The 14,347-nt window shown below is 39.9% G+C and overlaps 1 protein-coding gene across 9 annotated transcripts in view; it reads right to left on the reverse strand.

Annotated features, from left to right (window-relative positions):
• The window catches only part of FHOD3 (formin homology 2 domain containing 3), a 492,791-nt gene that overhangs the window by 85,504 nt on the left and 392,940 nt on the right, over nucleotides 1-14,347 (reverse strand). For 7 of the 9 annotated variants that reach the window (XM_033177890.1, XM_033177884.1, XM_033177889.1 and 4 more), the window contains 2 exons: nucleotides 10,968-11,102; nucleotides 5,439-5,489 (listed from right to left, as the gene is read on the reverse strand). In XM_033177890.1, the coding sequence (XP_033033781.1) occupies nucleotides 5,439-5,489; nucleotides 10,968-11,102 (186 nt within the window). The remainder of the gene's footprint in view (nucleotides 1-5,438; nucleotides 5,490-10,967; nucleotides 11,103-14,347) is intronic. The other 2 variants (XM_033177891.1, XM_033177886.1) reach the window with 1 other exon arrangement.

Consider the following 14,347-nt stretch of genomic DNA (forward strand, 5'->3'; position numbering starts at 1 on the left):
GGAATCAGACATCCAATAGCTTGAACCTGACGTCACATATAGTTTATTCATCAAAGTCAGTTTAAAAGAACAAAGATACATCTGTTTTGCATTTCAGGCAGGCAGAACCCACTAACTGTTTATTAAGACCAGCTACCAATCATATTCCTCATAGTGCACTTTATAGATCAGACCAAAATAACTTTGAAATGTGTGCCTCTTCCAGATGTCTGCTAATTTTACTTACCATTATCTTTTTCAGAAATAAATTTATGCATTCAGCTGTAGCAGGTTACTTACTATCTTACCCACCACTAAACTTTGGAACAGCTTACCCAAGACCCTCACTTTGCATCTATCCAATTCACTGCTTCAGTTCCTCACAATGGGCATTAGACAGGGTGTTCTTCATTTACCCAGATAAAGCAGAGCACATATTTAAAATATTTTAAAACAATGCAGTTAAAAAGCATGCACTTTTTGCATCCCATCTTCAAGGTGGGTGTGGTTTCCCCGTCTGTAATCCTCACCCCTTCTCCCTGCCAGTCCAAAGGCAGTCCACCCTTCGGACCATGCTTGCATGCGCATCTCCCTCCAGGAGGCCTGCCTTGACCACCACAGGTGAAAGTGATCTTGGCCTTGCCTCTGAACTCATGTCGGATATGTAGTCCCTTCAACTCAGATGGCATTTTGCATTTACTGCCTGGCATATTTAGTCATCTTTTCACATGTGTACGTCTGTTTTCAAAAAGCAGATAATAGGATTTTCGTGGACAGGATGATTACCATCCTTTGTTCTTTCCCTCAGTGCCTTGCATTTATGGGTTGATGGAAAGCAGGCAGAGCCTGCAGGGAAAAGCCTGCAGAGTGGCACCCCACCTGCAGAGGCCCACCTGAAGCCCAGGATGCCGAGGGGGCGAATGCATCCCATTTCATTTTTGTGGGGAATGAGCTTGCATTCACGGTGAATCTCTGATAAAAGGTTTGCAGTGAGTGTATATGTAGATACAAACACTTGAAGCTTGGCCAACAGCACCACCTCTTGAGGGATAAGAGAGGCAACAAAAGGAACATGTTTCTGGACTTAATTCAGGCCAGCAAGAAAAAGCCACTTGGCTGTGGAAGTAACAACAACCTTGAAAGAAAACAGTTTTAAGGGTAAGACGCAGGGCCTCCAGCAGCTATGTGTTAAATGGGATGGTGGCAAGTTCAAGGCCAGGAATGCCTAAGTCCAGGAGGAGTTGTGAGCACAGTTATTCCCACGCTGCTGCAACAGGATAAAGGGGCAGACAAGAAATGAGTGCAAATAAGAGAATCTGGACAGATCCAGGAGTTCAGGAGGTCAGAATCCCAGGGCAAGAAATCAAATGAGTCCAGGGTGGGTGGTGGTGACGAAGCCCTGTGAAAGGCTTCCAGCCAGGAGGACAACCCACTTACTGTGTCCATTTTTGCTGGCTCATTCCTGGTCCTGGCCTTCCGCACACTTCCCTGTGGGCAGCCAGGTAGGCAGGAGCTTGCCAGCAGCCAAAGGGTTTAACCCACTTTCTGGGAGTCTCCAGGGGCCACTCATCCCAGAGCCTGGATAGATTTGACTCAAATGCTATTCCTGTGCACCCCTCGGCCTCACAGATGCCATCACTGAAGATCCATAAGACATGGGAAGAGTTAAAGGTTTAATCTGAATTGTCCTGAAAAATGATGTTTATGTGTTAGACAAAAATGGTAGAAGCAGAGGTAGAGGGATGGTGAGTTGTGGTTTCATGGAGAAAGAGTTTCAGTTGTACAAAATGAGAAGAGTCTAGAGACTTGTTACACAACAATGTGAATGCGCTTAATGCTACTGAAAAACACATTTAAAATGGTGAAGATGGTCAATTTCATGTGATGTGCATTTGATCATAATTAAAAATTTTTTTTACATGGCAGGGACAGAGAGGCATGGAGGTCAAGAGCACTAAACCTTTCTGAAAAAGCATCAGCAGTGTTCATCCGCAGTGGCCAGAGTGGTGAAGGTGGTGGGCTGGTACACGGGGATGGCCATGCCACAGGCATTTACGGTGTTACAGCTTAGCGACCCCTCCTGCCCTACATGAACCTCCAGCAGTTCTTGGGGAGGAAGCTGGACCTATGTCATGACCTTCTCCTAAACAATGACTGTAAGTGCTACGGGGCCCAATAGTACTTGATCTGAGGACCCACCGGCCCATGCAATGACTGTCACGTATCCCTGCTACCACGCGAAGTCACACTCAATCCACAGACCGACGGAGCCTCCTCTGTGGGAAGCACCAGGCTTTCTATCCACAAACCACAGCCCCAAGAAAAGACTTCCTACTTTTGCTGCCTTCATCCAAACATTCCCGTTTATCCTCCGCCTAGATCATTTGTTTCTTCATTCATCTTTCCATTTATTTATTGAACATCTGTCAAGTACCTGTCATGTGCTAAGAACTGTAGTGGGCACTCAAGATTTAATAATAAACAAGGAAAAATCCCACCCTCACAGAGCTCACAGTTCAGTGGAAGAGAGAGACAAATAAACTACTGGGATGAACTCCAACATCCACCAGGACTCAGTGGCAGGGCTGGTATTGCGGCTCAGTCTCTTTTCACAGGGCCCTACAGAAACTCTGCTTGACTTTAGATTAACCTAGACCTACTTACTGATGACTTTTCCTGCCACACTTCTATTTGGAAATTCTCATTTACATTAAGCTAAAATCTGGCTCCCTCTAACTTCTGCCCTGTTCTCAGTCCTTCTAAGCAAGGCTCAGAATCCTTTCTTCCTGCTTCATTGATCATTTTCATGCACAATTTCCAAAACCCTAGTCCAGTTCCAACCTTTTCTTTGCCCTTTGTTCCCATAGCCCCTATTTGCTCTAAACCTTTTCCTCTCCATGCCCTGCTGTCTCCCTCAGACCAACAAACCCAAACTGAAGTATCCTCCTGTGCTACCCCCCAACACACCCCCAGCCTGGTCTCATTCCTTACTACACACACTTCTTTTTTCTCCTTTAAATTATGTGTGAATGTCATTTTAATCAATCATTATCCTATAAAGTCTTTCTTCTAATACTTAAAAAGATGAGAAGTAGCATCTCAACAGAAATTTAGTCCTGGTCTGCACCATTGCCAATAACATAGTTTGTCTGAAATTATGGAGTGAGATGATATGAAATAATGTAACAGGTATCCAGATGGTCACTACACCTTAAAATAAGATGACAGTCATCTTGTTACAGTTACATGATACAAATCTCAAAAGCCATCTGCTGTGACTCTGTCTTTTTCCGAGTCTTGCGTTAAGGGTAAGAGATGTGGGACTTGACGAACACACATCGCTCTATCTGGAAGAGCTACTTTTCCTTATTTCTGTTCTCCCTCCCACCTCTGATCTCTACTAGTTTCCATTTCCAAATTCCATCACACTTGGAAATCTTACTTTTTCCTGGCTTACTAGGAACTCTCAACAGCTTTCGAAACAGGGATGAAAGTCTATTTCCCCTCCCATCTTCACCAGGTTATTCAAGAAGAAAACAAACAAGAAAAATGGCTGGGCCAAACCAAAGGAAAACCCATGGCTGCTTCCCCAGGCCTCTGTGTAAACAGAGAGGTGTCTTTGAGGGAAGAATCCCACAGTGGGCCTGGAGAGCACACTCCTGTGTTCAGGCTGATGGGCAGCCTGGGAGCAGACTAAGGGCAGAACCAGAGGAGACAGGAGAAGCAGCAACCTCCTCTTACAAGTTTGCCAGACATAAGTGAAGGCTTGTTTGGAAAAAAAGAGCAGTAAATAATATCCAGAAAGAGCTGGACTTCTGTGGTTTGGGGAAATTTTTAAGTCAGCCTGAGCCAGTTCAGATCTTGACACAGCACCTAAACCATCTCCCCAGGAGCTGCCAAGCCTTGTCTGTGTGGACATAACCTAACAGTCAAGTTGTTGAAAGCTCAAAGAAGTACAGAATCTGGGGGGAGAACTGAAAAATAAAATTGAGTTCCTCATGCCTGGGCAGGAAGTCAACAGCATTTTCAGTGAAAGTATATGTGATGTCCTCTGATGTAAAAAACAGGTACTAGTGAGAAATATAAGTTCCCCATTTCTTTAGCAGCATCTTTCACTCTCGATTTGCCACCACAACTGGTTATTAGGATGATAATAATCAAATAGAATGTTGGAATCAAAGCAATGTCATCATTTTATTTAAGAGGCTAATCTAAGCATCTAATTTTTAAATTGAAGATAGGCAGTCTCTACTCTTGCCTACCTCAGACTGTCCTGATGTATTTAGGTGGTGTTTAGAAAATTAGCACAACTCTACTTCTTATTGGCCCAGTCTAGAAACTGTTAGGTCCCCAGCTGGTTCCAGCATAGAAAGTGTAAAATCAGCCTTTCCATCTCTCCACGCAGTCACCCCACCTGGTGGTAGAGGGGACGACTGCAGGCTGTAAAGAGCTGGGGGTAAAACCTTGTCTTTTGCCAGTCTACTTGTAAAACCAGTTTCCACTGTTTATCTGCATTTATTAGACACTGAACATCTTTGTATCTTTTATTGAGATTCGAAGCATGTTGCCATTGAAATATACTACTGATCAACACCAGAGTTTTGAGCTGTTCCTTTATATGACCTAGGCTGGTTTGAATATTCCAGCAACATTTTAATAACATACTTCTTAATCTTATAAAGTAATGTATCTCATATATGTTTTTCTTACAAAATTGCCTATAACTATTCTGTGGACAGAAATTTAAAAATGTGCCTTTGCTGGTTAGCATCACAAACCACAAAGATTTGTATTATAAATAAAGTAGTTTTTAAAATGAAAAAAGAAAGTACCTTACAGCTTGAATATTTTAAATAAAGTTGTTGGTTCATTTACTCATTTACTGATTCCATATATTATTCCTAAGTCCCAACTACATGCCAAGCACTGTGGTGGGTACTGGGGAAATAAAGGAAATCCAGGCATTGTCCCTGCCATTGAGGAGCTGAGTACAGTTCAGTAGGGAGACAGGTAAGTGACCAGGCACACCCAGAAAGAGTCTCAGGTACATTTAGTGCCCCCAGCCACTGCCTGGCACAGTGTGTATACTAAAATATTTGTTGAAGGAGTGCTGATCATGTGACATGAAAGCACGTAGTAGGAACACCTACTCTGGGCTTAGTAGCAGTGCTGCAGGGTATTTCAAATATACGCCCTATGTCAATTATGCTAACATTAATGTGCTCATTTGAAGGAGAATTTTGAAGGAACAGACACACTTAACCATGCTGGCACCAAATGACAAATCCAAACTTTTATTGGAAATTTAGGTAACTAGTACACTCTGTTCTGCAAAATGTCAGCTATGCAAGGTTTTAAGTGAAACAGTTATATTTTAACCAACACTCTCTCTGCATGCTAGGTTAACAGTGCAAAGTCACATGCAATTTGTTACAATGGGAAAGAAGGAATACACAAACCTTTCTTCTCTGGCTTGCCTTTGCTCCTCTCTTTTGTCTAAATAATCTCGGCTAATGGAAATATGTAGAACAAATAAACAGGAAAAGAAAATAACAGAATTAGATGCTCAGAAAATTACCAACAAATTATAAACAGTATATCATGAAAGACCGCCACTGCCTCAGAAATGTAAAATAGTTGTAGCTAAATTTTTAAAACTTTAAAGGCTGTACTTCCAAATTATTAAATACAATTGATTTTCAATACAATCACAGGGATTGCAGAAAACATAGGATTACTGGATTCACCCAGAAACCCTACTAATTACTTGTTGGAAAGAATGTAAGCATCTGAGGAAAGAGAAGTTTTTTAAAAATCCAAAACTAAAATATGGCAATAACAAGCAAGCAATAGCTTTTGGAGGTGATTAGCATCCAGTTGAGCTCTGGTAGCTCCATTACAGCCATCTTAAGAATTAAATCTAAATGCCTTGGTCATTTTATGTTGCACTCCACGAGCTGAATATTCCTTCCACGATCCAGGATTTTTTTTTTTTTTTTCTGGGATACATGTGGGGTGTGCAGGTCTGTTACGTAGGTAAATGTGTGCCAGGGTGGTTTGCTGCACTTAGCAACCCATCACCTAAGTATTAAGCCCTTAGCTACTTATCCTGATGCTCTCCCTCCCCCATCCCCCTACTGACAGGCCCCAGTCTGTGTTTTTCCCCTCCCTATGTCCATGTGTTCTCATTGTTCAGCTCCCACTTACGAGTGAGAACATGTGGTGTTTGGTCTTCTGTTCCTGCATTAGTTTGCTGAGAATGATGGCTTCCAGTGCCATCCATGTCCCTGTGAAGGACGTGATCTCATTCCATTCTATGGCTGCACAGTATTCCATGGTGTATATGTACCACATTTTCTTTATCCAGTCTATCAACTGATGGGCATTTGGGTTGACTCCATGTCTTTACTATTGTGAATAGTGCTGTAATGAACATACGTGTGCATATGTCTTTATGATAGAATGATTTATATTCCTTTCGGTACATACGCAGTAATCAGATTGCTGGGTCAAATGGTATTTCTGGTTCTAGGTCTTTGAGGAATCGCCACACTCTCATCCACAGTGACAACCCAGGATTCCTTCTCCTCATCCATTACACTCTCAGTTTCTATTGTGGGATCACTGAAGCTCCTGCTTTGTTCCTTCTCTTTTGTCTGTACCCACAGATGCCCAAATCTGATTAATTTTAATGTTTTTTCTGTTCCTGCTGGTTAGGTTCCAAATTGAATCTAAGTTTAAGACTATGTGGTTAGTCATCTCTCACTGGACTGTTTACTTTCTTGGAGAATCCTAACATCATGGTTTTCAACACTGGACCTCACAATATAGTTTAAATATTCTATTTCTTGGTGTACTGGTAACTGGATATAAAGGGACAGTAAGTTAGACTACAGCAGTATAGGACCGGGAGAAAAATGTAACAAGGACTCAGATTTGTCATCATTTATAAACATCCAACCTCATCACTTTCCACACTAGAACTAAAATTTCCTATAACTCAGAAGGCTTAAGACCACATTCAACAAAAATGACAATAAAGAACAACTTTTAGATGTTTTACAAAAAGTACCAGGAGCATAAACAATTTAAATCAATGAAATGGCTGATAAAAGGTCAGCCATTTGGGTAATCTCGGGGACTACTTTAGAAAGCTTTTCCTATATATTTTTTGAATTTCTTTCCATTCACATCCTGAGAAATATGGAACTGCAGTCACCACAATTAATAGTTGCCTATGGTCTGTCCTTGATTAGCAGTCATTACTGGATGAGGGCCATTTTGCCAAGGTCTCTCTGTGTTTTTAAATGACAAGTTAGAATCACTAGAAATCAAGAGCAAATGGTTAACAGTTATGAGCATGGCCTCTGACGACAACCTGCCTAGGCCTAACTCTTACTCTGCCAACATACACATATGAATAACATAATTCTGAATATATATTATAATGCATGGCCAGGTGCAATGGCTCATGCCTGTAAGTCTAGCACTTTAAGAGGCTGAGGATCACTTGAGCCCAAGAGTTCAAAACCAGCCTGAGCAACACAGCGAAACCCCATCTCTCTAAAAAAAAAATACAAAAATTAGCCAGTAGTCCCAGGTACATGCCTGTAGTCCCAGCTACTTGGGAGGCTGAGGTAGGAGGATCACCTGAGCCTGGGAGGTCGAGGCTGCAGTAAGCCAAGATCGTGACACTGCACTCCAGCCTTGGCAAAAGAGTGACACCCTGTCTCAAGAAAGAAAGAAACAAAAAAAGCCAATGCACTCTTGTCCTGTTCTCCTATACTTCTGGGACTCTGATGATATGAATGCTAGACCATTCTGATGTTGTTATGCAGGTCCCTATGGCTTTGTTCATTTTTCTTTCAATTTTTGTTTGTTTTGCTTAGTTTTCAGGTAGGAAAATTTCTGTTGTTCTATCTTCAGTTTCACTCATAGCAATGAGTTCACTTCCTTCTCTCATAGCAATTCTATTTGGCCCATCTGACAAATTTTCTATTTTAATTTTCCTGTATTATATTTGGATCTTTATATCCTTTATTTTTTTTTACAGAGACATCTTTTCATTGTTTCAAGAGTATTTGCCCTTACTTCTTAAAGCATATTTATAACAGCTACTTTAAAATCTTTAAATGTATAATATCTATGTCCTTTGTGGTTAGCCACCTTTTAATTCTCTTTTTACTTTGAGTTAACATTTTCCTGATTATTTTTATGATAAGTTATTTGGATTGTATTCTGTACATTTTACTTATTTTGTAATGAGATTTGGGGTCTTATTTAAATTCTACAAAGAATCTTGATTTTTGTTTTATTTTGTATTAGCAGGTAATCAACCAGGTCAAGTTCAGTCTGCAAGTTGTAACCTGCCTTCAGACATTGGTTCCAATATTAATTCAGTTTTCTGGCATCTGGGTGGTCACCCACTCCCACTCTGTACTTAGCTCTTAAAGGCTATGGCATGCCGTGTAGGTTTGAAGCCACATGTGCACAAATCAGACATGCATTCAGGAGTGCTCTCTTGATGTCCTTGCTCTCTGTGGCTTTCCTAACACCTTCTGGCTCCTTGGGTTTCCTTTTATGGTCCTCCAGCCAGAAGGCTTGGGCTTTATTTTCCCCGTCCTGCCACATACTTTTGGTAACTGCATCTGCATCCAGGACAATACAGCAGGAGGAGAGCAAAGTGATATGCCTAGTGATCATGGGGTTGTAGCTCTTACGGTCAGAGCAAGAGTTCCCCTCCCATTTCAGGCACCTGCCTGGACACTGCTGCCATTGCTGTGCTTCTGTAGCAATATTGCTTGGGAGGCTACGGTAGGAGACAAAGAAATAAGAGGAATCCTCTACACTTTTATCTTTAGAAATTCCCTTTGCTGTGCCTCGGTCTGGAAAAAGAGGACTTCTTCTGGGGCTCTTTTGGTCCAGATTTGGCATACACTTCTAGGTTTGGGTGCCTTTGAGTACATGCCAAGTAATATTGAAGGCAAAAAATGGTAAATTCTCACTGGTTTTGTAAAACTTAATTTTACTCTCCCTTCCTAATTCACCTGCTCTCTTTTACATTTCAGAGTTTTCAGAGCTCCACACATTCTCTCCATGGTTTATGGTTGCATTCAGCAATGCAGAAGGAGAGACAGGATGGAGTGAACGAATTCCATTTTCCCCAGAACCAGCACCCTGTTTCAAGAGGTTTTCAATAAAAAACTTTGGATGTAAGCTAATCTCTGAATTTTCCATGTATTTCACTCAGATTCTCTGCTGCTATTTGGTGGTAAAATATGCAAATCTCCCAGAAAACCATAAATCAGGAAACATTTAACCTGTTCCAGAGATTTAAAGAACTGGTCTTTCTAAAAGTGACAACTTCCAGAACTACCCTCACGAAAAATGGTGCATACAGAACTGGCATTTCCACGTATCATTTGGTAGAAATGTAACAGCTCAGGGTGTGCTACACAATCTTGATGGGAAATGATGTTGGTTTTCTTCATGCAGCTCATTCACCCAGTCTTAGAAAAATGAGGATTAGCATTTCACAGACTTGGCATTTGTTTTCATGAAGTAGTGACTTATACTTAAGCAACTTCACAACTCTGCTCATATTTTGATCATTTTTACAATTACACATACACTTCTTGGCTTCAAAAAAGCACAAGTTATTGGCCGAGCATGGTGGCTCATGCCTACAATCCCAGCACTTTGGGATGCTAAGGCAGGCAGATCACTTGAGGTCAGGAGTTCAACAGTCTGGCCATCACGGTAAAACCCCATCTCTACTAAAATTACAAAAATTAGCTGGGCGTGGTGCTGTGGCCTGTAATCCCAGCTACTTGGGAGGCTAAGGCAGAAGAATCACTTGAACCCGGGAGGCAGAGGTTGCTGGGAGCCAAGATCGCACCACTGCACTCCACCTGGGCAACAAAGTGAGACTCTGTCTCAAACAAAACAAAACAAAACAAAAACAAACAAACAAAAAACACATGTTATTAAATCTCTAAATCTTCATTGACAATGCCTTATATTCCTTGTAGATTTAATGGGGAATAATTGATGGTAATATTGCTTGAAAAAGAAACTGAGCTAAGGAAACAGGAGGTAGAGACGGGGGGATAAATGAAAGGAAAGAATGTAGAAGCTATAGGGTAAATGACTTGGAAGGATTAAGAAGAAAGAGAAAGTATAGGAGGAGGAGGTGGGGAAGAAATGGGAAAAATGGAAAAAGGAGATAAGGAAGAGTAGAAGGAAGTAATATGTAAGGAGAGACACAGCAACTGTTTTTCATTCCATAAAGCACAGCACAGCATTAAGCCCAGGGGATGGGTGTGAAGGAGGATGACCTGGAGAATGTGGAGAACAGGTGGACTGGCTGAAGGAGAAGCCAAGGCACACTGGGATCGGTGGGGACAGACAGGCCAAGAGATGGAACCTGGAACGAGCTATATCCAGGAACATATCCTTGGAGCTGTACAGAGACCAGGAGATCAGGGGGAAATGGGCTGAGACTAATCAACACAATGACTTTTCCCCCCACATAGCAAGAGATTATTGTTTAAAAAAATATATTGATGATTGTTACAGGGATCAAAAAGCGAACCAGAAAGTGGGAAAAGTATTTCCTTTTGGGCATTTGATGGAGCATGAATAAAACATGAGGACCATTAGGAAGAGATGGCAAATTAAGTTAAGATAATTAGGCTCTCTGTCATCGGGAAGGCCTGGATAGGACCACTGCAGACAATGGAGGACTCAAGAATACATGAGTTCCTAATTGTATTTGGCTGACTGTACTTCCTGCCATATGGTTAGAGAAACAAAGGCCATAACAAACCAGATCCAGCCTATTTCAGGTATGTCTTTCTCTTCCTTAAAAATACAGACAGAATTTTCACTACTTCCTTTAATACCAATAGTAAATGTATACAGCTGTAAAGTCACGTGCTTTAATTTTTAACTCATCATTTAAAAAAAAATCTTAAGATCCTTCTTACCTGAATTTGTTTCTTTCTTCCCGCTCTATTCTCTGCAACCTTTCTTCTCTCTCCTGCCGCCGCCTCTCTCTCTCTGCTGCCAGTGACTCTTGGTGCTGCCTGAAGGATGATGTGAGAAGCCCACTCGGTGATGACCTGCAGATACAATGAGTTAATGTTTCAGTTGCTTGGCCTTTGATTAAAAGTACTGAAGTAAGCATGAGTCAGACCTTGGTTAGAACTGAGGGTCTGCTGGTACCTAGGCAGTGCTTGGGGGAAATCACTGAATGCCTCGAGTCTTCTTGTTTCATGATTTTTGTGTGTAGATGGGGAAAAGCAACATGCTGCGAATGTGCTAGTAGGAAAAAAGGTGGTAACAGACAGAAAATACCAAGCAACATGCTTGACATGTAAGCAGCCCTCAAAAATGGGTATCATAGAAGTATTCCAGGAATGTATATACATTCTACATACATTTTACGGTTGGTCTATGTTAAGACGTAGATAAGCTAGATCCAGCTTTCAATCTAAAACTATTTTCTAACTATCTATCAGGTAATACATTCATTATTTGGGTAACAGGATCATTAGAAGCTTAAACCTCAGCATCATGAAAGATACCGATTAACAAACCAGCACATGTACCACCAAATCTAAAATTTTTTAAAAAGTGATTTTAGAAAACTATTTTCTATTACACATGCACTAAAAATATTTTACTGTATATCAATTTCACAATACACTTCTTTAGAATAATTGAACAAGGCAATGAGATGACAGATGAGGACAAAAAAACTTGCAATTGGCTGAAATGTGAATAGAATTAAGGAAATTTCATTCTATGACATTGTATGTTAAGAAGCATCCAAGGACTCAGCATGGTCAAAGGACAGGCAGTGGTATTAGTAACATCACACAAACAGTCTGGACTGTTTACTGAAAATATGTGTGAAGGCCTCAGACAGAAACCACAGGGTGAGTATTACAGGAAATGTTAAATCAGAGAATGAGTGGGAGAAGATAAAATCAAGTAGACTGTATGACATATAAGGAAAGGGGTTAGCTATGTAAAGGAGTCTGATGGATCTCTGGAGAATAAAATCTGTTATGGACAATTGGGGCCTTCACTTATGGGAAAAAACCTCAAAAACAAAGAGACAAATATTTATGAAATATATTTTGCCAATTTATTTATCCAAGGATATAGCATGGATAAAATCCTACCTGGATTCAGTGAAAAATATACCTGCAAGGTGGGGAACACAGGTCTCAGTGCAGGAGAAAGATGTGACTCTCATAATACACAGACTGCCATGAGTCCCACAGATGTTCTTCCTAGAAAAGGTGAGTCACCTGTGGCTATCAGTCATAGGTGGCAGGGAACATGGAGGGAAGAAACCACAATCCCTGATAGCTACAGGGAAGGAGTAACCAAATTCTACAGTCCAGGCTCACTATGGAATTATTTTCATCATCTCTGGACACTAATGCATAGATAGAGTTTATTTATCTTTCTCAGAAAAGAAGTTCAGACCAACTTCTAACTTTTGTAAGCTATTATTATTTTGTGGGAATTTTTTCCTGTTGTATCCAGCCAAACCTAATCAACAGAGTAAAGAGGTTTGTAATACCTCTTGCACAGTAATTGATAAAATTGTTATGTATATAATAGATTCGTTTAACCCAATTATTAAGTTTTATCTAATAGATTAACATGTATATAACCTGGTGCCCAAACTGGAGAAAACATATTCTTTCAAATATATAAGGACTACTCAAAAATTGACAATCAATTCTGTCACAAAGCTCAAGAATGAACGCCACAAACTGGTTTCACACGAGCTACCTTCCTGATCATAATGCAACTGAATTGAAAAATAAGTAACAAGGAGATACATTTGAAAAAAATCCATATAATTGGAAAAACTAAAACATGTCTAATAACTTAGGTCAAAAAAATAAAAACACAGACAATTGGAATACAATTAAAGGGTGCCATAATGAAAAAGTTAAATATGAAGTTTTGTAGAATACTTCTAAAGTAGTATTTAGAAGGAAATTTATTCTTAAGTATTTATATTTGAAGAAAAGAAAGAGTAAAAATTAATGAGCGATCAGCTCAACAACTGGAAAGGCAACAGTAGAATAAATTCAAAGAAGACAAAAGAAAAAAAAAAGAGCAAAGACTAATGAAAAAGGAAAACAAAGGTATATAGACAAAAATCAACAAAACTAAAAGTTGGTTTATAATTGTGAAAAACCTAATAGACAAGTTCTATCAAAATTGTTTGAGAAAAAGGGCCACAAATGAGCATATTCAGGAATGACAGATAAATACAATTATAGATACAGTGACCAAAACACATTACAAAAATAAGGGGAAATTTTTATCATACACTTGAAAAATCAAAGAAATGGATGATTTTCTAAAAACATATAATTTACCAAATCTGACTGAGGAAGAAATAGAAGTTTTGAATAGCCCTGTTAACCTAACAAAAGAAATTAAGTTAATTAATTACAAATATATTCACACCCATGAAAAAAATCCATGAGAGTCAGATGTTTAATGTGATTTCTAGCACTGAAGGAAGAGTTCAAGTTAGACATATGGAAAGTTCCAGAAAACACAAAGAAAAAAAAATCTCCACAACCCATTTTACATGATTCATATCACTCTGACACTAAAGCCAGATAAGAACAGTGTGAGGAGAGCAACTTCTATACTATTTGCAATTACGTACACCACTACAAAAATCTGAAACAAAATCACGTTGTGTTTGTCCAATGAATGTAAGGGTAATTTGAGATGATAGTATCAATGAATATAACTTACCACGTTAATAGTTTATTGGAGAAAACCCATGGCTACCTCTGCAAATGCAGAAAAAACTTTAAATTCAACAACCATTTGTTATTTTAAAAAAAACCCTTTTAGTACACTTAGTAACAGAAGAAAACTTTCTTAATCTGACAGTGGGTATTTGGCAAGGAAAATTTTAAAAACTAAAGTAAGTATCTTTTTTTCTTTTCCCTTTTTTTTTTTGAGACAGGGTCTCATTGTCACTCAGGTTGGAGTGATCATGGCTCACTGCATCCTTGACCTCTTGGGCTTAAGTGATCCTCCCACCTCAGCCTCCTGAGTAGCTGGGACCACAGGCATGCACCACCATGCCCCATTTAATTTTTGTGTTTTCTGTAGAGTCGGGGTTTTGCCTATGTTGCCCAGGCTGGTCTCAAACTCTTGGGCTCAAGCAATCCTGCCTTGGCCTCCCAAAGTGCTGGGATTACAGGCATGAGCCACTATACCCAGCCAGTATCATTCTTAATGCTGAAATATTAAGAACAGTTTACTGTTAAAAATAATATAAGGATGTTTCCATCATTGCTTATATTTGACA

This window comes from Trachypithecus francoisi, unplaced genomic scaffold (assembly GCF_009764315.1).
Source record: "Trachypithecus francoisi isolate TF-2019V2 unplaced genomic scaffold, Tfra_2.0 Lachesis_group19, whole genome shotgun sequence".
NCBI lineage: Eukaryota > Metazoa > Chordata > Mammalia > Primates > Cercopithecidae > Trachypithecus > Trachypithecus francoisi.